At 37.3% G+C, this 27,967-nt stretch overlaps 2 protein-coding genes across 2 annotated transcripts; one reads left to right on the forward strand and one right to left on the reverse strand.

Moving 5' to 3' along the window:
* Window positions 1–1,047: 1,047 nt before the first annotated feature.
* Tmem52b (transmembrane protein 52B) lies at window positions 1,048–9,952 on the reverse strand. The gene is made up of 6 exons (XM_074076067.1): window positions 9,745–9,952; window positions 9,188–9,335; window positions 6,990–7,033; window positions 5,200–5,238; window positions 4,117–4,283; window positions 1,048–3,163 (listed from the first exon to the last, which is right to left on the reverse strand). The coding sequence occupies exons 2-6, from the start codon at window positions 9,239–9,241 to the stop codon at window positions 2,919–2,921; spliced, it is 549 nt and encodes a 182-aa protein (XP_073932168.1). The 5' UTR covers window positions 9,242–9,335; window positions 9,745–9,952; the 3' UTR covers window positions 1,048–2,918.
* A 6,068-nt stretch (window positions 9,953–16,020) lies between these two features.
* On the forward strand, window positions 16,021–27,935 carry Olr1 (oxidized low density lipoprotein receptor 1). The gene is made up of 6 exons (XM_074076068.1): window positions 16,021–16,140; window positions 19,448–19,549; window positions 21,286–21,531; window positions 24,876–25,015; window positions 25,466–25,578; window positions 25,834–27,935. Exons 1-6 carry the CDS (start codon window positions 16,053–16,055, stop codon window positions 25,976–25,978), a joined length of 834 nt encoding a protein of 277 aa, XP_073932169.1. The 5' UTR covers window positions 16,021–16,052; the 3' UTR covers window positions 25,979–27,935.
* Window positions 27,936–27,967: the final 32 nt, after the last annotated feature.

Genomic DNA, 27,967 nt, shown 5'->3' on the forward strand with positions numbered 1-27,967 from the left:
GAGGAATCTAAGACGGCAAGATCATGCTGACAATTAGCAGAGGCAATCTCGAAGGAAAGCTAAATGGTCCAGGTGGTGTTGGAGACCATGACACTGATCTGAATGAGTAGAGTTGAGAGATTTTTTTCCAGCCCTCCTCAGTAGTATAGGCATTGGGGAGAAAGCACTCAACTTCATTGTAACAGTGCTGAAAGTCTGAGAAGGAGATGTAAAGAAAGTTAGAAGGGGTTAAAAGCTTGAAAGTTATGATGAAAGTGACTGAGGTAATTAAAACATACCTTAGATTAAGCAAGGAACAAAATAAGTCAAGCTAACAACTTGTGACAAAATGGGTTACAAGATGAAGAGATTTCCATAAGGTAAAGAGTAGTCAGGAGACTGTACATGTACCCCAGCACAGGAGGCTCATGCCTATAATCCTAGGCTCATGCCTATAATCCTAGGCTCGTGCCTACTTGGGAGGCTGAGATGGGGAGGACTGATATTTGAGGCCACACTGGGCAAATAGTTTGAGAGACCCCCATCTTCAAAATAACAAGAGCAATGGACACTGGTGGCTCATGCCTGTAACCCTAGTTATTCAGGCAGCAAAGATTAGGAGAATTGTGGTTGGAAGACAGCTCTTGGCAAATAGTTCAGGAGACCCTATCTCCAAAAAAAAAAAAAATCACAAAAAAGGGCTGATGGAGTGGTTCAAGTGGTAAGAGCAGGTAAAGAGCACTTGCCTAGCAAACATGAGGCCCTGAGTTCAAATACCAGTGCCACCAAAACATAAATAAATAAAAATAACCAGAGCAAAACAGACTGGAGGTGTGGCTCAAGCAGTAGAATGCCTGCTTTGCAAGTATGAAGCACTGAGTTCAAATCCAGTCATATGGTGAGGGGAGGATTGTACAAGTGAAGCAGATAATGAAAAGACACATGGATCAGAAGGTTTAACACCATACAATGGATTTGGAAGTGATCCCATTGATCAAAGGAGGTGGTAAGGGTTGTGAAGAGGGCTGTACAGTAAAAGATCTTGAGAGTAAGATCTGAAAAGCAAAATTTCTTCTAATACCTTTTAATACCTATCAACATTTCAAGTCTGTAGTGTCTCCAAGAATGAAAGACTAAAAGAATAATTTTACAATGACTAAAAGAATAATTTTTCAGTGGTAAAATAAGGCCAACTTAAGTATTATTAACAAGCAATTCACACATTTCAACAATTTCTAGAGGCTGTTTGATAAGTGATTCAGGAGAAACCCAGATCAGTCAAAGATAATACTCACTGAGAACATTTTTTCCTCCTGGTTCAGTGAGTATTTCAGGAATGTATTTAATGAGGCATTGGCATTAACCAGCCAATCCCTGGGTCTCCATTGCCTCCCCAGAACACCAGAGCTAAAGAACAACTAGTTTTCTCAAACATTCTGTATCCCCACATTAAGAAGAATATCTGTAGTTGTTTGCCTCACTCAACACATATTTATTGGTAAAATGAAGCTACTTCAGGTGTGAGTCCACAATAACAGCAGGCTGGTGAAATGACAAACCAAAATACAAGTCTCAGTGGAATCATAGCAGGCAAGTGAAGATTAGATGACAATAGTCAGAATGATAACAAGCACATGTGCATAACACTGTGCAAATCATGTCACATGTATTTAGCTTCCTTGACCCCCACAACAATCTTGTGAGGTGTTATGCTCCCCTGTTTTAAAGATGGGAAGCGGTAAATATTTCAGTAATTTCTTTTAGGCAATACACTCAACTTCCTCTATTTCCCAATAACAGTACTTCTGAGAGATAGCATGTTATGTGATAGCTTAGCACTACTCAGCAAGATAGTGTCACAGGAAGGAGCCCATTCAGACTTAGTTCAGTTCTTAGTACTCCAAGAACTGGAGAGACACACCAGATGGGCTCAAAGCAGAGAATGTACTTTCTGCCATAGCTCCACTAGGTGGCAGTGAGGGCCACTGCAAGAGTAGACAGGGTTTTCTTTCTTTTAAGTGGTGTAAAAAGGAAGGAAGGGTGCCGCAAAGCAATACCATTATTTTAGAGTTAAAAACGTGCACGTGTACCTGCACTTGTGCATGCAAGCAAGTGTGTAAGTATTTGTTTCAGGACAGAGGAACTGAAGAATTAATAGTACTGTTATTGCCTCTACACATTTTTTTTCATACTTCTAGTGGGTAGGTCCAATGTGAGAGATTTTGGTACTATGACTGTGTTCTCTTAGCTCATACCTAATTCTAGCAATCCCATTTTTGGATTCTACATGGGCAGGTAGGTAGTACAGAATGTACAAAATGATCATTGTCACTTAGCATAATTGGTTGTTCTCTCAAGAGGAAAGATGCTTCTGTGCATTCAGTGCATTGAAGTCAATGGCTGTGTTTACTCTTTCTCCTCAAATTTACCACAGCTTACTAGCTGGCAGAGAGAAAAGCAACTTGCAGCATCACAGGCGTAAAGGAATTTTCTGTGCACTCAATAGTTGAATAAATTCAAGACAGCTTGATACTTTCCTGGTTTAAAAGTAGTAATCAACAAAGATGAATTGCAAACTTTGGTCACTGGATAAAGAATTAGAGTTTCAAGTATATTCTAAGGCCATACCATCCTGAACACACCAGATCTCATCTTGGAAGCTAAGCAGGAAAGGGCCTGGTCAGTATTTGAATGGGAAACCACCTGGAATTACCAAGTGCTATAGGCTTAAAAAAATAAAAAAGAATTCCAAGTACAGCATTCAATATCAGAAAGTATGTATGGCTGTGAATGAATGGTGAGAACTGGTCTTTTCCACAGAATGTTTAGATGTGATCCTAAACCTTCTGGGAGTTAGAAAAGAAAATGTTCCATTTGTTTGGGGCTCCCTACAGATGCTGGGGATACTGCAGTCACCACGGACAAAATCAAAGGTGCTCTCAGTGTGAAGGAGGTTCAATTAGAGAAGATGCCTTCTCCATTGGAGGGAGCTGCTTTTCCTCTGGCACCGAGGGTAAATCTGGTGTTTTCTGCCCACACCTTGCTACTGTGAAGCGAGTCATATGAAGAGCTTCCTCATACCCTGGGAGAGTGTCCAAAGAGGAGGGCAGTTGGCTCAGGGAGCTGTGTGAATGAGCAACAGCCAAGATTCTCCGAGCTGCAGGGCCAAACACTGACTGTAGAGCTGTGAGGAAAGAAAACAGAGCTAGTATAAAGGTAATGTCCTCAGGCAGGCACCAGAGGTTCCCAACATACTTCCTGTCTCTGACTCATTTTTAACAGGTATCCAAACTCATTGTCACTCCCTGCTTGAGATAATGGAAATCCTTCAGAGCTTATTTAGAAACCAACTGTACACTTTTATAGAAAAATGTGTCTTCTCTGGAGTCTCCAAAAAACCTGAATTGTGTCTCTATAAACTCACAACCCCTTCTTCCCCATCCATATTTCATACCAACCTATCAACATTACAGACCCCTTGAGAATATTTACTTCAACTTTCTTTATGTTTTCTCTAAGATGACAATGAGAAAAAGGAGGAAGGAAAGGTAAAGAGCAACATGCCATATTTTTCTCTTTTTAAAATAAATGTCAGCATTTTGACATCTGGTGTTCTACCTTGCACTTAACTCCCCAATTTTAGGGAAGAATATAGTATAAAGAACAGAACATATAGCAAAGTTTCTTAAAATAACCATCAAAGAGGTGGAGGGGCTAAAATTCAGCATACTAAGATATGAGGAATGCAAAACCAAAAGTGCATTTTCCTTAAAGATATAAAATAGTGTAGATACTAGGAAATGCAGGTTTTCACAAAATCCAAGATAGTATAAAAGAAGGATACATTTAGAATTTAAGATAGTTTCAACAAAGTAACTATTTATGAGCTAGTGGTTCTTCTTATAAAACATGTCCACTGTTATCTCTAATATTTCAGTTCCTTCTTCACTCTACTAACATCCAGACAAATATCTGAGATTACAGTATCAGTGAGAAACCAGGTCATTGTACCGCTCGGCTTCTGGAAAGTAAAACTAACTGGAATCCTAGAAACTTTAGTACTATACCTTTGTACCCTTCTAATCATTCATTTAAACCTGAGTTTCTCCATTCATGTTATAACATCAGTGCACTCACAAGTGATGGTGTTCTGGAGAGTGCTGTCTTGATCAAAGGAGATGACAGTCACTTCACAGGGCTGTGGGCCCTGGTCTTCCACACTTTGCTGGTGGCTCAGGCAGCAGCGGAAGCACACAGAAGTCAGGCCGCACAGGAGGAGCAGCACGCCAAATACCACCAGCAACCTGCAGGAATCCACGAAGCAAGGCCAGTTCTGGTGTAACCAGTCTTTAATGTCAGTCTGCCTCTTGAGACTCAGTAGGTTTTTTTTTTTTTTTTTGTACTGGGTGGTTCTGAGGTTTGAACTCAGGACCTCACCCTTGCCAGGCAGGCGCTCTTGCCACTTGAGCCACTCTGCCAAGCACTTCTTTGTGATAGGTTTTTTCAAGATAGAGTCTCTGGAACTCTTTGCCCTATGGCTGACTTTAAACCTCTATCCTCTTGATCCCTTCCTCCTGAGTAGCTAGGATTATAGGCGTGAGCTGTGGGTAGCAGGCTTCATTAATGTTTCATAGAATAATTCCCAGATTTTAATTTCAAGGCTTTCATTTTACATATAAAGCTATTTTTCAGCAACATTAAGTAAGTTCACTAAAGCAAATAAGATATTTAAGAATAGTTTGAAGGGGCTGCTTTTTACCTCACTGAAGTGAACCCCTATGTAGAGATATTTCTCAAGCAGATGTTGAGGGAAAGACACAATAATCTTTTGATGTTGGCTGAAGAGATCATATTGAAATAGGAAATCCAGCCAGGCACAAGAGGCTCACGCTTGTAATCTTAGCTACTCAGTAGGCAAAGATCAGGAGGACCATTGTTTGAAGCCAGCCCAGGCAAGAGAACCTATCTCGAAAAAATCCTTCACGAAAAAAAGGCTGATGGAGTGGTTTAAGGTGTAGATCCTGAATAAAAAAGAAAAAGAAATGAGAAATCCTGTCATATTCATATTGATTACTGATGGGATAAAGAAAGCTTACTCCAGGAAATACTAAGCAGTCAGACTGATTCTTTCTTCTCAAAATAAATGTACATGAAAACTTAAAAAATTAAAATGCCATTGAAAAATGAAGTATCTTTGTGGATATTATAACTGAAACTTACCATATATACCAGAGATGTACCCAGTCTGTGGTCAAGCAGCTATAGACAAAGAATAAAGTTCATTACATTACAAGTCGGAAATACGAATTTTAATAATTATGTTGTTACCTATGATACCATGTTGTAATGAAATATCAAAGATTATTTTATTTAAACTTCAATATAACTAGCCAATTCTATTGTGAAATGCTGTGCCTTAATTAGTGCTTTATCTATAGGTAGCATTGTGCAGATCATTTTGTAAATCACTCCAAAATGCACTAAAATTGCAATCAGGAAAAGTGCCAACAGAAAAATGTACCTATGATTATTATAAATGATTATGATGAAAATTGCCAAAAAATAACTTAAAAAACAAATTTATAGAGTGAGTTCAAAGTGTACATGAATGTTAAGGATTGTGTATATTTGAGGCCAATAAAATGTAAACAAAAAAGAAAATTTCAGTTAAAAACATGAAATCAGGATTGGCAGAGTGTCTCAAGTGGTAGAGAACTTGCTTAGCAAGCATGAAGCCCTTAGTTCAAATCCCAGAACCAACCAAAAAAACAAAAAAGCAAAAAAGACTATGAAATCTATAAAATTGGTAATATCTGTTTCACAAGCTCTTGCAATGTCCTCACCATAAAAAAGGAACCTAAACTTTCTGTCAAAAATGAAAACTGATATGGCCTATCCATTGAGAACAAACAGGAAGGGAGAGAAAAAAGAAGCCAACATCACTATGATGAAACCTAACTAAATATTCTGAATTAACTCTGGCAATTGTAAACTTTCTCTCTAGGAATGAAAAAAAACAGGAATTGCATGGGAGAAGGAGTGTGAGATAAAATTAGGAATAGGAAGAGAGGAGAAAGAAAGTCTGTGTGCATGTTTGTAGATTAGTGAACTTTATCATGGGATAATACTTTCCTGTACATTGATCCACTGAAATCTATTAAAATCCACTTCTGCATTCCTTCTTTGGTTACACAGTTGTAGAAAATACAGTTTGTGCTTTCCCCAAACAATGTATCATCTTGCTTTTTTCACACTCTTCATTTATTCAAAACTCTACTAGTTCTGCATTTGATTCTGATTGTATAAGGGAAGAACTCTTCCTGTGGCAGTAGACTTAAAACCTCAGACAGCATTTGTTAAGTAGCCAAGGTCTGATGTGCAAGTGACAAAAGTGACAAGTTGTAAAGGTAACCATCATCTCTCACAGCCTGAACAAGTTTCTGTTCACTGCCCTACTTTATTTATTTTTCATAGTTATAAGTAGAATGATTCTCTTGTAGAATGTCTTTACATTCTGCATTCCCTGTATCTATATAATACTAATTGCAGCAGGGTTAGATTCATGGACCACTCCATCATAGTAATAGCTAAATGAAGTCTGCAATATTTATGAATGTGTTCTGAAAATTAGAAGGTGATTTTCAGATTTGAAGTGGTGAGGTTGCTTTGGAAATCACCAAATAGAAATGCCTGTGACTAGATATTGAATCTTGTCTGCCCTGATGAGTCACTGACAAGCATGGCTAAGTCTTTAGCCCATCTCTATGACTACAGATATTGAGATAAATTGTGCAGCATTGATAGGAAGATTGTCATTGGGAAAAATTCTGTCAGCAGGGTTATTTTGACTACTTACGATGACACAGGCATGCCTGTGATGGTTGGTGGATGACCATTTAGGGAGAAGTATGAGGAAGTCATAGACATTTAATGACATTGTGACCCTTGTCTGGGTGTTGATGCTTTTGTCTCTCCCTCCTTCCTCCAAGCTTGAACTCTAGTATACTTACTGTTCAGCATTAACACAGTTCTCTTCACATCTTGCCACAGAAAGCTGTAGGAAGGGAAATAGTCTCAGACAGTGAAATCATCTCATTTGCTATGTTCAGCAGTCTATTGACCATCTCTTACAACTGAGCTTGGTTATATCCACTGGTAAAGGTGAGGACCTGGTAAAAAGGTCAGTACATTTCTAGGACTTTGACTTTTGTCACTCTCATACCTGCTGACTATTGCCTTGAGATGGGAGAACCTGGAAGAACAGATATTTCATATGTGCTTTCAGTAGCCGTGATTATCATCAATTAAGTAATCAAGATAGCCATTTTTATTAATTTGTTGGCTCTAGAAATTTCCCTAGTGTAGTGTGATTGTCCTTCTCATTCCTGCCCAGTTGCAAATTGACTTCTACCCACAATTCTTTTCATGCCTTCAGTACATGGAAACTCACTATACAAGAGAAAGAGAAAGGAGTTGGTAAGTATTTATTTACTGAATAGCTACAGTCAATCATATCACTTCATCACAATAATTCTGTAGATAGGTATCTTTAACCTTATTTTGAAAGGTAAAGTGAATAAGGCACAGGGTTTTAAATAATGTGGTGAAGTATATACGCCCATTGATACAAGCAGAAGTTAAATCAGACTCTATCACAAACCTGATTGAACGAATTAATACAACCAATGGGAAGTTTACTCTAACAACTTCTTGACATTGCTACCAATTCCTTCTATTCCTTGTAAAAACAGACAATAAAAAACAACAGAAAACCTTCCACCCCTTCTACCATATATATCAATTGACTTCCTCCTTTTAGTTTCCCTTTAGTTCTAGAAGATGCTTCTGACTTCAATATCTTGAATGATAGAATATTTCTGGAAAGCAACAACAAATGTCCTTAAGACAGACATTTATACCTATGAGGGGGTAAAGGGGTGGGGGACATGCATATTCAAGATTTATCAAATGATTTGATAAAATGATTTGTTAAAGGACTAATATTTGAGAAATACCTGGTTTTCATTTGAAATAGATGGCCAGAAAGGATGCTGTTTCCTCAACCCAACACTGGGACTTTGTTTCACTCTCTTCACTAAAGGTAAGAGAGATCTAAGGTGTTCAGTGGACAAAGTGCCACTTTTTCAGGTTTGTTACAAACAGAGAAGAAAGCAATTGGAGGGGAGAAAAAGAAAAGAATTAGAGTAAACAAAAAAGAAAATACAAAGAGCTGGACGCCTGTGGCTCATACCTATAATCCTAATTACTAGGGAGGCAGCAATCAGGAGGATTTCAGTTTGAAGCCAACACAGGCAAATACTTTGTGAGACCCTATCTCAAGAAAACTCATCACAAAAAAGAGCTGGTGGATTGGCTCACGGTATAGGTTCAAAATCCAGTACTGAAAAAAAAAAAAGGAAAAGAAAGAAAACATGGATAACTGGTATATAGGAAACAGAACAGACAGCCCATACCCTGAACAGGAATACAATACAAACCAGTTTCTACATTCGTTCTCTTTCTTGCTAGATTTCACAGCTATATAGACTTGGCCTTGATAATTGTCCATAATTCTTCAGTTCAATGATCCCTTTCTCTAGCTAGTGGATGACCCACAGGCTCCTGATTCATAGTAAGGAGAAATGAAAACACTAAGTTATTTTTAAAAGAGCCTTCTCTCTTAATTTATTTCTGGAACGGAAGCATCTAAACTACTAATATAGTATTACAGCTGATGTGATAAATTCCATTTAGTGGAATTATATATTCAGTATAATTTACTTGAGATTTTGAAGGATAAGTGATAACATGCCAGAATGACATTTTTTCTTTTGAGACAAACTTTTGCTATGCAACCCAAGCTGACCTGGAACTCATTATGTAGCCCAGATTGGCCTCAAACTCATGATTCTTCTGCCTCAGTCTCCCAAGTGTTGGAATTACAGATGTGTGCCTCCACACCTAGCTCACAAGTGGCCTCGTAGCTACCTTGCTTGCATCTATGATTACCCTAATATCTGCCACCTTTTTTCATGGACATTACCACCATTCACAAATGACTGAATATCACCCCATAAGACTAAGAGAACTTTCTAGATTCTATATTTGTCTTTTGCCCCATCCATCTCCTGTCAGATTTTTTTTCTGAGAGCTCTTCTATCTGAGAAAAGAAAATGACTGAATCTTGCCTATTCATAACTGAACTTACCTGGAGGAAATATGCCAGGGTGGAGGCCATTACCACTTGAGCTGGGGCTCCCATGGGGCTGACCACCTGCTATTCCAGGGTCACACTCCTGGTCTCCGCTGTTTCCTTTCCATGCTCTGTGCCATGTGTGACCTCTTGGTCTGGAATTCTTAAGGAGAGAAACGTTTCTCTGCAAAAAATCACTGTTTCCTTCTCTCTCTCTCTCTCTCTCTCTCTCTCTTTCTGTCTCTCTCTCCTCTGACTCTCTTATATTCTATGGTATTTCCTCCTGGTTTCCTTCTTTTTCTATTTTGGTTTTATACTCTCCATGATAGCTTCGCTTTGCCTTCTTTTCTTCTTTCTGATATCAAGTCTTTCTATGTTTTTAACTTTCTTTCTCCTTCTGCCCTCAGTAGGAAGATATTCAAGAACACATTTGTCCTCTGAAATTAGAGATATTTTTCTAGTTCTAGTTTCATGATGAGAAACTTGGCTTTGAGGACATCAAAGGCAGATTGCTAGTGATCAGAGATGTTCTAGTCTTGATCAGAAATCTAGTAACATTGTGGATCACTCACCAGTGCACTCCAGGGTGATTGTTGAAGATTGAAAGTCACCTGCCAATCTCCTTTTACCACCTCTGCATGTGATTAACATCCCCTGCTTGTTCTTTGAAATCCTCCATTCCTGTGTTGATAATCTGCTCTCCTAGTTCTGGGTCATTTATTCCTACCCAATGAGGTAGTACTGAGAAGTTACCAAATGAACTGGAAAGCTGCCCCATCTTTGGAGACAAACAGGTTTGAAAATTAGCATTTCCAGGTGCTATCGGTGGTCTGCTCTTCCACTCCAACCTCAGTTCCTGTTGAAACACACAAGTTGGACACAGGCATATTTTTAAAAACTGGTTTCCAAGATTTGACAGGCTTCTTTCTTTGTCTTTCTTCTCTTGCTCTCCTCCTTCCTCCTTCTTCCTCTCTCTCTATCTCTCTCTCTGTCTCTCTCTCTCTTCCTCTCCCCTTCCCTTCTCCCCTATTCTTTTCTTGTAAAGTAGTTTTTCAATTGAGCAATAGATCTTCTCACTGAAGAACTAGACATGGTGGCACATACCTGTAAGTCCAGCTACTTGGGAGGTGAGGAAGCCGGGTCATTTGTTCCTAGGGATTTGAGACTAGTCTGGGCAATATAGCAAAAGCCCATCTCAAGAAGAAAAAAGTCTTGCCACTTCAAAAAACAAAATCTAAAGTCAGAAGAAAAATTAAGCACACATAGAAAGTATATAAACCACTACAGGTGTGGCTCAAATGGCAGAGTGCCTGCTTTGCAAGCATGAAGCCCTGAGTTCAAACCCCAGTCCCACCAAAAAAGAAAAAAAAAAAGGTGAAATACTAGTAAAGAAACATATCTATAAGAACAAGTGAATATATTTAAGTAGGTAATCTTTTCCCTAATCCAAAGTATTTGAAAGGAACATTAAATGTTAGTTTACTGTGATATATATAACTCATAAGAATTGAATAAAACCATATTTCAAATTCTTTCTAACTCTGAAAACATAATTATACCAAGAAATTGTTGAAGGGAGACTGTTGGGTGGTACAAATCACACTCTAAATACTCTCGTACACCATGACAATGTAACACAAAGATGGAGATGGTAGACGTTGTTTTCTCATCTAGGGAAAGCACTGGTATCATGCCAGTTACTTAAAAGCTACCAGTTGCAAAACTGAGTAAGGCTGTTGGATTAACATGAAGAGTGTTTTACAAATTTCAGTAGAAAACTTAGCGAAGTAGAAGGTATAGGACAAGACCAGCAGGAGTTTAGTTCTCATCTTTCACTAAATTACTATGTCATTTCCCTAGTCCTGGTGTTCCCATTCATAAAGCAGGAGTAGAATGGATGCCATGGATCGGTGTTAGCTGTTGTTTCAAGGAGGCATTTTGAGTAAAATATTTCCATTAGAGCACTATACACACAGAAAGCATCATGAGACTTTGTCTTCTCTGATTTTTTTTTAATCAGATAAACAGTAAAACATCATAGGCAAGAGCCCAGTTAGGATGCCTGGGATTAACTACTTGCTTTGCCATTTATTAGCTGTGTGATCTGGGACAAGGTATTTCATTTCTCTATAGGGTCAGTTTTATATTATATAACAGGGGTAATGATATTTACTTCATAGTCTTACAAAGATTGAATAAGTTAATGTGTGAAAATCACATAGTAGTCCTGATAACAAATTTTTTATGTGTTAGTTAAGATGATTTTGATTTTAACTCTAATTCTCAAATGATCCTTCCGTCCAATATCGGGAATAATTACTGTCCTTTATTTGAGATACTTTAATATAAAGTGTACTAATCCCTTTCCATATGATATTTTAGTTTTCTAAGATTCTAGTTTTTGAGTATTTTTCCCTTATTAATGTGAACATCTTTTCTCCCAACCATACCAGCCTTCACCTGCAAGAACAGGTTTACCACTTAACATGACATTTTGTCCCTCCTTTCCCTTTCCTTCCATGTGATTGTAATCATCTTTTTGCCCTCCAGCTTCCCAACAGGTTTGAACAAAACAGGCCTCTGTTAATAACTGCCTTGTATTTTCTTTCTTAAAATGACTATTGCCATTTCTTTTTTTCTTATCAGAACATTCCCTGGGAACTCTATTCCTAATGAACATGCCTGTGCTTTGTGATAGTTCCTATTAAAGCCATTATGTTGGGAATGATGACAGAGGAAAAATCCATGGAGGTGAGAAAAGTGAAGAAGGTCAATATGGGATAGGAACAGAAAGGCAAGGGGCTGCGGCAGAGAGAGAATGAGCTCATTACCATCCTCCACAACCTCATGTGGTTCCATTAAGCTTGTGAATCATTAGCTTGTACCCACATTAATAAGGATTTATATTGGAATAGAAAGTGGCCATGCACAGACCTTTTCACCTGTGCTTCAGGGAATTGTTATACAACCACAATAACAAGTGTATCCAAATAATTGCTTACTTGTGGTTCCTTTGGTTATTCTCCTTTTGACCTTGGCTAAGTCAGGTGGCCCACCATGGATTCCTTTTTCTTTCTTTGCTTCAGTGAAATCAAAGCCAGGATGATTACTACACTAAAGCACCAACATCAAGCTATAAGGAGCTGAGCAGTGGGTTGGGTCACAACCATGGCTTCAGAATAAATAAGATGATAGAAGAAGTAAGGTGCATCTTAACATTACTGAGAGTTTCATTAGGAAGTGCTTCTGTCTTATGAGCCAGGATCACAGCATAGATATTGAGCACCAACCTCAGAGGCATCAAAAGTCAGTAAGATGATTAAATTAAAGAAGTTAAAAAACACAGGATTCACTTTATCAAAGAATGCATTAGATTTATATGACATGTAGCTTATTCCCACAATGTGACTAACAAGACAACACATACTATATATAGCATTTGTGGGTCACAAGCTTTGGGTCTCACAAGGCTAAATTTAAGATGGCTGAGAGGATGCATTTTCATCTGAAGGCTTGCAAGTTTGCTCAGAGAGAATGCATTCTTTTCCTTTCCTCCCTTCTTCTTCTTCTTCATTTTTTGTTGAGGTAGAGTATCACTAAATAGCCCAGGTTGGTCTTGAACTTGGGATCTTCTGCCTCAGTCTCCCAAGTACTGGGATTACAGGCATGTACTGCCACATCCAGCTAAAATGCATTTCCTTATAGCTGTAGTGTTAATGTAAACTTGTGTCTACGTCCTTTGTGTTTGTTTTTTTGTTCTGAGGTAAGGGCTCCTTGTATAGTTCTGGCTGACCTGGAGCTCACTATGTAGCTAAGACTGGATTGGAACTCGGAATCCTCCTACCTCAGCCTTGTGATAGCTGGGATTATAGGCATGAACCACTACATATGGCTGATAAGCTTGCTTATTTAACTCTAGATGGATAGAGATAGGAGGTGAGAAAGGTTTTAGAATACTAGTCACTGCATCCTATTTAATCATGTACATATGATCATATATATTTTGTCACTTTTGCTATATTCCAAAACATGGGTCCTACCCATGCTCAAATGGAAGACATTACACTAAGTCATGACATCAGGATGTGGAGACAATTGGAGCCTCCTGAAATATTCCAAGTCTATATAGTTATCTTCCTTAAAAGAATTATGGAAACAATATCCATGGATGTTTAAAGATAGGAGGCACTTAAATGCCTGTCAACAGATTAAATAAAAAAAATGTGGTCTATATAGTCGATAGAATATTATATGACCTTAGACAAGAAGGGAATTCTGACACATGTTAAACATGGATGAACCTTGAAGACATTATGTTAAGGAAAAAAAGTCAAACAAAAAATAACCAATGTTGTATGCTTCCACTTAAATGAGGTATGCTGTAATGTAGATCTTGAATGTCCCCCAAAATGTTTATGTGTTGAAGAGTTGGTCACCAGCCTGTGGTATAATTGGGAGGTGGTGGAACCTTTAGGAATGGGGCCTAGTGGAAGGAAGTTAAGTAATGGGAGGTGTGTCTGTAACAGGGAAGTTGGGACGCTGACCCTTCTTTTCTCTTTCTTTCTCTCTCTCCTTCCTGACCACCATGTGTTGTGCAGCTTTGCTCCACTGCTTGCCTTTACCCATGACATTCTGCCTCACCACAGGGCCAAAAGCAACAGAGCCGACTCATCTTGGACTGAAACAATGAGCCAAAATAAACCTTTCCTCCTTATAAATTGATTATCTCATATATTTTGTCACAGTAATGGAAAGTAGCCAAACTTATAGAGACAAAACTGGTGGCTTCTGGGAGAAGAGGAAGGAATAGGGAATTATAGTAATGAGAGTTCTCTAGAGAAGCAAAATCATTAGGATGCATACATATGTAGAAAGAAATTCATTATAAGAATTAGCTCATGTGATTATGGTGGCTCCAGTGTAAGCTAGCAGACTGAGGATCCAGGAGAGCCATTGCTACAATTCCAGTCCAAAAGCTAGCAACTGAAGACCTAAGAGTCTGTAGTAAAGTGTCAGCCCAGAGGCCATTTGCTGGAGGGTTGCTTCTTACTTGGGGAGAGGTTAGTCTTATTGTTCTTCAGGCTTTCCTGAAGAACAGGAATAATGTTTCTACTTTAAAATAAAGTTTCTGCTTATGTGAAAGTTATCATGGTGATTAGAAAAATGTATCCAATTAGGATCTTGCCTCCTAACCTAGTGCTCACAGCTGACAGTCAAGGGAAGAGGGATGGCACTAGAGTGATAAAGATAAGTTATATTTAATTGTTATAAGCTGATTGGACAAGAATGTATTTGCTATGTACTGGAGTTTTTTGTGAGCTGTGTGATGGAGCAAAATGTTAAGTGGCCAAGAAACTATTTTCAACTTGATACTAAACACCCTGTAGAGAAAAAGTGAAGACAGCTGGGTGCAGGTGGTTGGTTAGTCATGCCTGTAATCTTAGCTATTAGAGAGACAGAGATCAAGAGGATTGTGGTTGGAAGACTGCCCTGGGCAAATAGTTTGTGAGACCCTATCTCAAAAATGCCCAGTACAAAAAAGGGCTGGGTATGTGACTCAAGTGGTAGAGTGCCTGCCTAGCAACTATGAGGCCATGAGTTCAAATCCCCTCTACACCCCCCAAAAGACAGAAAAAGTGAATACAGAAAGCTAAGGGAGGAAGAGGGAAATAGAAGCCTCATTAGGCTGTCAATACTGGTGATTTTTCTTCCAAATTAGCTTCCTACATACTTTATTTATTTTTCCATTCTTCTTTTATTAATCCTTTTCTTTTTACCTTTTCCACCGGAGTGATTTAAAACAAATTTCAGCCATCATTTCACTTTGTCCATAAATAATTCAGAAAACACCTTTAGTAGGTAAGGGTTTTTAAAAACACATATAACTTCAAAGACATATTTCCTTTCTGGTTAGATGCTTGTGGAGGAAAATGGGCAAACATTGTATTCATGAACACGTACAGACATACTTATGCTGAACCCATGGAAGAAACTTTCTGACTCAAATCAATCATGAGGTAAACTAAAATGCATCCTTTGCTGGGAAACTTAACTATACTGATGTTACTACTAATAGTGGTTATAACTATTAATTTTGAGTTTTTATTAAGTTTATTTTCATTCAATATCTCATTTGAATCACTATAGCAATATCGTCAAGTAGACATTATCCCCAACTTCTAGACAAAGACATAGATTCAATGTTAAGAAATCTCCAAAGATGGTAGACCCAGGGAAAAATTTGAAACTAGTTCCAAGGAACTCTCTGTTGCCCTGTTACACTACCACTATATGAAATAATCGCCCTAGTTGAGTACTAAAATTACCTAGGACACCACAGCCAGAAATGGGAATCCGATGTGATTCACCTCAACTGCCTAATTCTATTGCCAGAATTTTCTATTTAAAATAGTGAAAATTAAAAAAGAAAATGTGTGACTTATAAAAGACAAACTGCCACAGTAAAATTAGTAAACAAATAAATGTGAACATTGGAATCAAATAACTTGGTCCAAATGCACACTATCCCACAAATCTAGTGTGATTTACTCTCTCTGCATTTATTTTCTTATTTCACAAGTGTCTATCTATGATGTCGTTCCTCTAAAGCTCATGGAAAGTACAGTTTCCCTTTCACAAATTGCTTAGTGAAATAACATAAAACACTTAACAGAATCACCACTTTCCCCACCTGCAATAGACATAACCCAAGAATTTGCGTTAGTCAACTTCCCAATATGAAGCAAAGCCTCCCCTTCCTCATGCAAGGATTGAGTCATTCTCCTTATTAGATAACAGTAGCTATTTAAACACTCCTTCAGAAGCTCCCACAGTTAAAGTTTGTTGAAGTCCTTGGCTGCTTCACTCTCTCATTCTTGGCATGAGTTTGGAAATGACTTTTGATGACCTGAAGATGAAACCTATGAAGGACCAGCCTAATCACAAATCATATGGAGAGAAAGCTAAAGGTATTTGGGGTGGGTGAATGTGCATAGTGACAGAATCCCAGTGTTATCTCAGAAATGTAAATTTACTGAAGAATGGTGTTAGAAAGCTAAAACATTCAAGTTTTGGAATATACAATACAATTGATACTACTTATTTTGAAGAAAAACAAATAGGATTTGATGGTGATGATAGCAATGATAACTAAGTTATTCTGAGTATTTGCTATAAGCAAGTCACATTATTTATTTACTTATTTGTTTATTTTTGTGATACTGGGGATTGAACTCAGGGTCTCACACTTACTAGTCCAGCACTCTACCACTTGAACCACTCAGCCAGCCAATTTTAGGTTGGATATTTTTTAGATAGGGTCTCCTGAGCTATCTTTCTGGGAACTGACTTCCAATGGCCTGCCTCCAGGGAAGCTAGGATTAAATGCTTGAGTCACTGACACCTGGCCAGCAATTGACTTTATTGGTTTTTTAAATTTTTTTTTGTATTTTGGTGGCACTGGGCTTTGCATTCAGGGCCTCACGCTTGCTATGCAGGCATTCTTACTGCCTGAGCCAACCCACAAGCCCTTTTTTCTTTGTGATGAGTTTTTTTTCAAGATATAATGTCATGAACTATTTGCCAACTTGGAACTGTGATCCTCCTGATGTCTACCTCCTGAGTAGCTAGGATTACAGATGTGTACCACCAGTACTTGGCCAACATGACTTTACATGCATGCTTTCTCTAATTTTTTACAATAACACTTTGAAAGTGGTATTCATATCATTTCCAGTTTGGAGGACTAACTTCAAATCAGGAGGATTAACAAAATCACCCAGTTTCACAGAGCTAGTAGATGATAAAGGCAGGATGGTACCACAAAGTCCCATTGATCCAGTCCATGAAAAAGCTCAAGAAATGCATTCACCCAATGTGTTCAGCGATAATTGTACAAACTTCCTTGAGACACTGCAAAAAAAACGTAAATTTTTTTTTGACGTATTGGGGCTTGAACTCAGGGTCTACACCTTGAGTCATTCCACCAGCCCTTTTTTGTGATGGATTTTTTTGAGATAAGGTCTCTCGGAACTATTTGCCCTGGCTGGCTTCAAACCACAATCCTCCTGATATCTGCCTCCTGAGTAGCTAGGGTTGCTGGCGTGAGCCACCGGCGCCTGACCATAAAATATTTTTTTATTTTACTTTTTTACTTGAAATAGTTTTGAATTATCCAGAGCAGATTAGGTGACATTCAATATGATTTGGCATAAGTTATATTTTATTGTATATCATCGCTTTGAAAAATTATTTCTATTTGATACACAGGGTAAATTAAACTGCTTAGATGTATACAGTAATTGATAAGCACAATTCCACAGGCAACCTGGATAAATTGCCTTTTATTTTATAACCATTTTGAGAAAAAGAAACACAACATAAAGAGAGGAGGACAGACAAGTGCTATCAGAAATTTAGGTAAAGAAGTTTCAGATCATGTTTCTATACACAAGATAGACATTTCTTTTAACAGGTAAAATAATGGTGAGAATTGAATGACTTAAAGTTTGAGCTGATGAACTAATAGTATGAAAACAGTACTGGCATTTCTTGATAGGTTTACATGTTAAGTAGTTATGTGTTTAGTCATTCATTTACTCATTCATTTTTCATATAGCAAATACTGAGTGCTTAACTTTTACTATAAGTATAAAATGAATTCTTTCAGAATTTTGGTTAGATCAATTACCTACTCTGAAGGCTCTGATTATTCTCTGATTAAAAAGTCATGAGAAGGAGTAATAATCTCTGCCTACCACCAAGACAGAATAAAGGGAGCCCCATAGATAATGAAGACATGTGCCTTCTTTTCACATTGTGTGGGACCTATGATTTTTTTTTTCTTCTAAAAATTCAGAAATTTATCATTCAAAAGTGGTGGGCACACTTGATGTTCTGTAATGTGGAATGAATGTTGAACAAAGAGAAAGGCCAACTGAAAGATTTAGACAAAGGTACAAGCTAGGATTAGGCAATTATTTGCAAGAAGCACAACTATCTTCTACTTCTTCTCTGCCAGTTTGCCACACACTTGTGAGAAGAGTGCAACTATTGAATCAGTGAATGAACTGTATTTTTCTGTGTCAAACTTCCATTTTCTTTTCATCACCTGTAGAGCCTAAGAATGCTGTTAACACATGGGAACTCTGTAATATTCATATACATTATAATTACATATATATTATATTACCACTGATTGACTTGAGTCATTACACGTTTACACTGGAACTTTTGTGATACAATACTCTAAGCAATGTGTCCTGAAAATTGGATTAAAGGCCTGTGTTTGGGTTTTATCGTCTACATAGTCGTAGGCAATTGACTAAAACTTTCAGTTTGCTTCTTTAAACATAGTGGCTAATAATATTGCTTTATTTATTATCTCACAAAATGTGAAAACAAAATACATTTTATAGGATGCTTTTCTGCTAAACCAGTAATATCTGATATTTCAGTGGTGGAGCATGAAATTGAATATTTATCTCATTAGGAGCTACATGACTTGTTTTCATAAAATGGTCAGTTTTTCTCTGGTTAACAATAGACTACACTTGGAGAGACATGCCGTTAATATAAGCCAAATGCATATCAGGGTTTCATTCTTATTTTTCTTTGGTCAATAATCCCAGTTCCAAGCTGTAATTTTAGTGGAATAAAAATTAAATGGCATTGAATTATGCATAGAATCACTTGAATAAATCTGAATTGATTAATTGACAATTTTTTTTTCCACTTAGGTGGTCCTGGGTCTCAAACTCTGGACCTCTGAACTGCTAGGCCAGCACTCTAGGGCTTGAGCCACTCTGCCAGCCTGACAAAATTTTATTTGCTTGACATTGGACATCAGTTTCTATCATATTACTTATAAAATGTGTGTGTGTGTGTGTGTGTGTGTGCATATGTCTACATTACAAATATCAGGCTCTCTGATCTATGGATGAAGTTGATCCACTTAAGCTGAATTGAGAGTTCCTTAAAAAATTGAGTTACTTAAAGAGTCATTGTAGAGAGAGTATACAAAAAATAAGCTTTGGAATTAGATATTTAGAGTCATATATCTATTTAGTATCGAATCCTAGCTCTTAAATTTACCAGGTGCATGAGCAAATTACTTAAATGCTTTAACCATTCTATGTTCCATCTGTAAGTCTGTGCTAGGAATGATTTGTAGAGCCAATGGGAAGATAAGTAAGGAATGTAGACAGGATCCAAAGAATGGTCTGATGACTTTCTTCCATCTTTTTGTATTTCTGATTCTATCTTCCCTCTTTCTAGGTCTTCGTTTTCTTTCTTCTTTGTGGTGGTGCCCTGCTACTATGACTCTGGGGATCATTTGCCTGGGATTATTGGTGATCATTATAATGCTGGGGATGCAATGTAAGTGCTGAAATAGGGAAATGGAGTTGGAGGGTGAGGGTTTATAGTTTTGGGTTTTTTTGGTGGCACTGGGCTTGAACTCAGGTCTTCATGCTTGCAAAGCAGGCACTCGACCTCTTGAGCCACGCCTCCAGTCCATTTTGCTTTAGTTATGTTGGAGATGAGATCTCACTATTTCTCCGAGCTGACCTCAAACCACGATTCTCCCAACCTCAGCCTCTCAAGTAGCTAGGATTACATCTGTGAACCACTGGTACCTGGCTATAAACATAGCTTATAACTTTGTTTCATAACAACTGCAAAACAGCCTTGAGTTAGATTCATTTTAGGCAAAATATTTTAGAATGAGGTAAAGATTGAGTGGGTGTTTATCCTTCAAATGGATAGAGACATGGAATAAAGACTACACATAGTAAGTCTTTTTTATTTTATAACTTTTTTGTTTATTTTCCTAAGTTCATGGAGAGAGGCTGTTTAATTATTACAATAATTTAGGAATTACCTAACTTGAAATTTCTTATTTATAAGATCACCTGAGCCACCCAAAAGAAAAATAAATTTAATCTAGTTTTTGCTGAATTTTGATGAAGATGATTAAGTGCTCTTAATGTTAAGAACCAGAAATACAACTTTAATAAGAAAAACATTTAAAACAAAATATAACTTATATTTATATCATGGCCATGTGTGAAAGAGGAAATATTGGAAGGAAAAAAAAAAAGAAGTGAAAATAAGTATTAGAGTGGCTAAGAAGGAAAGAAATAGTGTCCACCATTCATTTGATCCTCCATCAGTCAGGGTTGTAGATCTGCTATTTCAGCTAGCCAAGATCCAAGTTATTAAGGTGTTTGAAGTGCTATTTGTTTCTTAATTGTCCATGTCATAAAATATTTTTGTTTTCAATCTGTAAACACTTAGGGCCTTTCCTAATGATTTGGAGGTGTCCTCCACTTAGCAGCAGTAATTGGAAAAATCTAGCTTTGAGTCTTTGATAATCTTACAACAGACTCAAATTTGTTCTCAAGCATGAGTTCTGTTTTGCACTGCACCATCAAGATTCTAAAACAGAGACCTGTGACCCTTAACATTTACTGCTGCTTGATTTTACAACCTTCATTTAATTTCCACCCTGTCTAAAATGTACTGTAGCTAAAAAATGGTTTGTGATACAGTAATTTTACAATTCTGTGGGTAAACCTTCTTGAAAAAAAAGTCACAGTTCCTAAATAAAATAGGAAGTCTAGAAGGACAGACAGAGTGGGAGGAGATGTAGCAGAGGAATTAAGACAAAAATATAATAAAAAACTTACTCACAATTCCTAATAGTCATTGAGTCTGATGGGTGCCTGATCAAGTTGGATTATCTATATTTTATTTATTTCACTATATTACTTGTCATGTCTTTTGTGTATAACTCTCAATCAAACATAAAATCTTTGAAATTTTTAAAATTCATAACTGTCAGCACAGCTTCTGACATTGAAAATTACCCCAGGAATATTGAATAACTTCTAAATTCATAACTTCTGAGGTAGTTTGTTTCATTTTCCCTAGACTTCAAGGGGTTATTTGCTTCTCAATTGATAAAGTTCATAAAATATTTCTAATATCATTCTGTAAGTTCATACCTATTGTGAGAATAGATAATTTGTTTCTGTGCTTTGATTTCTACAAAATCCAGTGATGAGATATACATTAGGAATAGGAAATAGAGTCTTAATTCAGCTATAATTTAGTATTTCAGGTATCTGAGCTGTTAAAGCAATGCCAAGCAAACCTTACTCACCAGGAAGATATCCTGGAGGGACAGGTCTTAGCCCAGGAGCAGGCTGAAAACACTTCACAGCAGTCACAGAGGGAACTCAAAGAAATGATAAAAACCCTTGCCTGGAAGCTTGATGAGAAATCCAAAAAAGAAGTGGAGCTCCACCAGCTGAACTTGGACCTTCAAGAAGCGCTGAGGAGAGTGAAAAACTTTTCAGGTACTGGGGTTTGGGAAGTAAAAAGAGGCAGAAGTATGTGTGCTGTTGAAGCTTAGCTATTTTTTATTTTTTCAAAAATCTCTAAGCATGAAATTATCTTTTTTTATGGTACCAGGGTTTGAACTCAGGGCCTCCCTCTTGTTAGGCAGGTGCTCTACTACTTGAGTCACTCCACCAGCCCACAAAATTGTCTTATTGATATATGTATCATTATTCTTTCAGCATATTCTACACCAGAAAGTATCTGTTTTTGTTATTTCCACCTTACCCTATGTCAAATCCTTGGGACAGATGATGGCTTTCTCTAAAAGAAGAGCCTCTTCTTGTTAAAAATCTAACTTTGAGATTTGTCTGGAAAAGCCCTCTCAGCCTCTTCCCATAAATATTTACCTGTTTCCATTCCAGTATATCTTAATAGCTGGATTTATTATTTCTTCTTCTTCTTCTCCTTCTTTTAGCAGTACGGGGCTGGGGCTTGAACTCAGGTCCTCACAATTGTTAGGCGCTTTACCACTTGAGCCACTCCTCCAGCCCTGGATTCTTTTTCTAAGGAATCTTCTTGTCATTGCAGGTCTTTACCCCTATGTTTGAATTTATTCTGTGACACTGTTTCTTAAAGTGCATTGCGTATAAGTAGACTGACCATTTGAGTCACACCTCCAGCTTGAGTAGACTCAATGGAGGTGGGCTGGCCTGGAAATCTTAGGTAGATAATACTTCAGCTTACACAAAAAATATTAGATCCAGGAAGTCAGTTTATATAAGAACTGAACTATGTGAACTATCTAAAGGTACTCAGAATCTAGGAGGCAGACAGAAACAGTTGCACCAATAAGATTATTGTGTGAATTCTGATATTATTACAGTGGCTGTCTGCAGTATTTAGTTTTTCTACAGTGGGTCATCAAATCGCGCATGTTTCTAGCCATTGGGAGAGTTCAAAGGTATGAGATGCAGGAACTTTCAGCAACATGTCCCTTCCTATGAAGTGCAGGAGCAAGTGTACTTTTCTTAGGGGTCGGAATTAAGTGCCACTAAAAAGCAAATTTCTCTAGCTTCTTGCTTATACAACTCTCTTAATCTCAAATATGCAATTTCTTAACATAAAGATAGATACCCAATTCCTTTATTTTATACACAAAAGATTGAGACCAAGATCAAGTTCAATTAATAATACTTATGAGTGGTTTTGTGCAAAGTTTTATGGTTTATATAAATTTTTAAGCAAACTGTTCCTTAGCAAGTGTCAAACATACATTTAATCCTTTTAGAGAGTGATATTTCAAGGAAGTAAGTGAACCCAGCACTTCAACCCAGCTTAAGGGAAAGAGGCTTATGTATCAAGCACAGGAATGTTTGCATAAGCAGTCTTAGCTACATACCAACCAATGGCTTATTTCACAGATGAGGCAGTAAAACAGTTTTGTGTTTATTAGTTGTAAATTGTGTGGGATTAAATCTACATCAGGACCATTCAGAACCATCTCCCAAAGATGCCAGACCTGTACAGTTAATCAGACATGGTTAGCAGCATGTCCGTTGCTGGCAGATATACCAGATAACATGCATAACATGCTCCATTTCTCACAATGTCAGATAATGGTCAATTAATAGAGATTCCAAACATTACTGCTTTCATCAAGCATCTTCAGGAAGATTATATAGATTCTGATTAGAATATCTGGAGGAGCATCAATAACTATTTCCTTAAGTGACTCAAACTTAGACGTGTGAGAGGTAGTATATTATTGTGATTAAATGCACAGACTTGACAGACTGACTAGGTTCAAATTCCCATTCTCTATCTGTGCAATGAAAACTATTAACAGAATCTATCTCATAGAGTTGTTGTAAGGATTAAGTGAGTTTTGTATATGTAAAGTATTTCCAACAGTTTCTGGCATTTGATAAACAATGTCAGCATAGTTAAGTTTTATATATAATATATATTTTAATGGTATGTTATATAATATAATTACTTTATGATAGATAGATAAAGAGGGAAAAATAGAGTTGGTTTTTGCTATGTTTTTCTTGCTTTGTCATAGCTTAGAAAACTTGCTTAAATTATCTCTTCAGTCCACAAAAAGGGTTACATTGTTTAAAATTACAAAATATGATGGGACTTGGCAAATAAGAGTGTTACATTTATTGCTTTCAACTTGATCTTCCTATCTTTCCCCTTTCATTGTTCAGTGCTTTCCTACATTCTCATGTTTGACAAAGAAAGTTATCTGCTAGTTTTATGTCACAATGAAAACAGAAATTAAAATGTAACTCTTCCCAAAGATTTTAATTTTTTTGAATTTTGGTCACAGTATAGAACAAAGGTTTTGTTTCTTTAAAGAGATTTCAAGTGTTACTAACTCAAGAAGATGGTCCTGAGGATGACAGTGACTTGGGAGCTGTGGAAAACAATTCCATAAACATATGGATATTAGCACACTTTACCTATTGCCTAATCCCTGAGTTAGGTTTGTTGGACTTCCTGGTAATTTTGCAGCTGAGAAATTCCTTATTTTCTTAAATCTTACTGACATTCGGATCCTTATTACACATCAATATAGTGCACTCCCTAAAACAACTTTGTTCAAAAGGAATACAATGAGTGCTGCTATGTAACATTACATTTTTTAGTGACCATGTGTTTTAAAAAAGAAAAAGAAGCAGATGAAATTAATTTTAGTCAATTCAATTATTTTAGTCAATTCAAAATATTTGAAATATCAGTTCAACAGTAATCAGTGTACAATTGTTAATGAGGTATTTTACATTTTTTCTTACTAATTTCTCAAAACCAAATATGTATCTTATACTTACAGTGCATGTTAATTCAAATTAGCTAGCTTCAAGTACTTAGGACTCACACATGGCTACGGTATTGGTTAGCACATACTTAAAAGCAGTAGTCACAGAAGTTAGCTTTAATTACATTTTTCAAAGATGTGAAGTTTTAGCAAATATAAACCTAACTTTTTAGTAGCATTATAGCTATATTCCGTATTCATGCCTTCAAATTTCACTTTCATTATTCTATATATAACTGAAAAAAATCAGATCAGCCTTCAAAACTATATCCCATCTTAACTTACTTTTTAACAGATATAAAGCTATTAAATGAGAAGTCAGTTTAGCTTACTGAAATCAGAATGCTTTATTTCTTTTTCTTCAAAAAGAAAAGAAATAAAGATTTCGAGGCTACTTACATATTTTCAGAGTCTGGATATGATGTCAATTAAGAAGAAATGGCATGCACACGAAAGGACTAAAGGGAGAATTGGTGTAAGAATTACATAAATACTACTCAGACAGAATTCAGTGATTAAATACTTACCACTTTCTAGGCCCTTGTCCCCAAGATTGGATCTGGCATGGAGAAAATTGTTACCTGTTCTCCTCTGGACAATTTAATTGGGAAAAAAGCCGAGAGAACTGCTTATCATTGGACGCCCAGTTGCTGAAAATTAATAGCACAGATGATCTGGTATGTTTTCATAGGTGACTCTCTCTCTCTCTCTCTCTCTCTCTTCTCTCTCTCTTTCTCTCTTTCTGTCTCTCTTCCCTTGCCCCCTCCCTCTCTTTCTCCTTCCTTCCCTTGCTTCCTTCTTTTCTTTGCAGCACTTGGGTTTGAAATTCTTTTTTTCCCCTCCTTTTATTTTATCATTTTTACATTTACTTACATGTATATACATTGTTTGTACCACCTCCCCCCACCACCTTCCAGAACTTCTTTAAACCAGGCCTAGCCACTAATTACGTGCATGACTCTGGATTGACAGGCCGTGCAGCATCTTAGGCCTCAGCAAACGTCAAGGGGATGTCAGAGATTCATTTTTGTTCTTTGTTTTATGAATCTAATACCAACTAACTTTCAGATTCTAAAACTCCTATGTTAATTCCATGGACTAATTAACATTAACATGACTTTCCACAGGACTTCATCTGGCAAATGACTTCCCACTCCAGTTTCCCATTCTGGACAGGACTGTCTCTGAGGAAGCCCAGCTCATGGCTCTGGGAGGACGGTTCTCCCTTGAGATCCCGCTTGTAAGTTTGCTGTTCCTTGTATTGCTCAGGCTAAACTTTCTATGTCTTCCTGAACCTGCTTTGACGTTACTACTTCACTCCACCAGTGAGTGTCCTTCTCCCTTATTGTCTCACAAAAAAGATTTGACCATTTATCCATTCAAACTATGAACTTTTCTTCCCACAGTATTACTGGTTTGAAACTTTAAGACAAGGCTACGTTTCTGGCACAAGGTGGCAGTAAAGCTAATTTTTTTCTTTTCTCTTCATCTGCAGATTTAGACTTCAAGGTGCTTTTTCCCAGATGTACCCTTCAGGCACCTGTGCATATCTACAACAGAGAAATGTTTTTGCTGAAAACTGCATTTTATCTGCATTCAGTATATGTCAAAAGAAGGCACATCTATTGGGAGCACAATGACTTTCCAGCATCTGGAAGAAAAGAAGAAGACTTTTGAGCTTTATTCTGGAATTTAAGTTATTCTTTATCATGTGGGTGTAAATCATGGCTGCCCTGAGAACTGCCAGTTACTAACTGGCTACAGAATGCCTTAGCAGAGACTGAGACTGGGCTTATCAGCGAATAGAATGGAGGATCCATCTGCCTGACACCTTTATATCAAAAGTTGTGATTCTAGAATGGGCACAGTGGTTCATGCCTATAATTACAGCTACTCAGGAGGCAGAGATTGGGGTGGTTTGAGGCCAGACAGGGTAAAAAGTTAACAAGACCCCCATCTCAATGAATAAACCAGATATCGTGGAGCATGCGTGTGATCTCAGCTATGTGCAAAGAATATTTAGGAGCATCATGGACCCAAGGCTAATCTGGGCAAAAAGCACAAGAGTCTACCTGAAAAAAAACCTTAATGCAGAAAAGGCTGGGGGTATGGCTCAAGTGGTAGAGTACCTGCCTAGCAAGCATCAGACCCTGAGTTCAAACTCCAGTTCAGCAAAGTTGTGATTCTATCTACCTATACACACACACATATATAATTTATTATTTTCCTTTTTTATCTAGCCTGTCCCAAGTCTCCCCACTAATCTTCAATCCTTCTTCCCTTTTAAATTTGACTCCTATTTCATGTGGGGAGCCCTCTACACTCAATCTTCTCTACCTCAGTGCCATCTTCTAAAACTGAATAGGAGACAAATTGCCCAACAGCAAACATAAGGCAAAAGGGGAAATAAACCTGGAAACAGTGTGCGTGAAGAAATAGACAGAGGAGAGGCCACACTGCAATCAAGGGCTCCTGCTCTATCCTTTAAAAATCACTGCCACAGCTGGAGGAGTGGCTCAGATGGTAGAATGCCTGCTTTGCAAGTCTGAAGCCCTGAGTTCAAATTTCAATACCACCAAAAAAAAATTACTACTTATTGGTCTTTGTAATTAGGTCCATCTCCAGCCTCCACCATACACACACATGGGACAAGATGTGCCTCAGAAAGTAGTTAGTAATTTGCATGGTCTTTTCTATGAACTAACTTAATTGTCAGTTTCCCAATCAGTTATTATTTCTTCATCTTTTCTCTACCAAATAACAGTGTAATAGCTTTACTTCTTCAAGAACAGTATTTGTTAGAATCACAGGACATGTGTGTCCCAGAGGCAAAAGTAGAATGTTTTTTTCCCTAAAGTACATACCTTTTGTAGACAACCTCTCCTTAACTCTGTTATGCTATGCTAGAATTCAGAAACATACAAATCCGAAAAATGAAGACATTAAATACTAGAACAAACTGAGCCGGGCATGAATAGAAACAGGTGGAATTAGAGCTATCTAGAAATAGCTCTTCTCTTTTAGAGCTTCTATTCCCTTTCCACTCCCTTCACAGGCTGTTTTTCTTTAAAAGAAGCTTTTCTGTTATGGTACCCATACTATAACTCCAATTATATATGATCCTCAGGAAGACGAGATGTGTGCTCTTTTGTTCACAGCTTTGCTGCATAGACATATTTTCTAAGCATATTTAAAATGTTCAATTTGACATAAGCATGTTTCCCTGTGCTGAAATTGTCACTGCAATCAAGATAGTAAACATGTTCATTACCCCCAAAAGATTCATCTTGCTCCTCTCCAATGCCTCCTTCCCAAACAACCACCACAGTTTGCATTTTGTAGAATTTTATATGATTGGAATTATATAATATGTCTTTCTGTTGTCTAACTTCTTTCATTTTGGGATTCGCATGTCTCCATCTTGTTGCATGCATAAGTGTTCTTTTTGAATGTTTGAGATTCTCTCATATGGATATGTTATAATGCTTATTATCTGTTGTCTATTGGTGACATTTGGATTGTTTCAGTTTGGATCATTACAATAAAGCTGCTATAAACTTTTGTGAACACATCTTTTTATGAAGACAGAATTTCTTTTGTCTGAAGTAAATACTGAGCTTGGTAATGTC

The sequence above is a fragment of the Castor canadensis genome, chromosome 6, assembly GCF_047511655.1.
Source record: "Castor canadensis chromosome 6, mCasCan1.hap1v2, whole genome shotgun sequence".
NCBI lineage: Eukaryota > Metazoa > Chordata > Mammalia > Rodentia > Castoridae > Castor > Castor canadensis.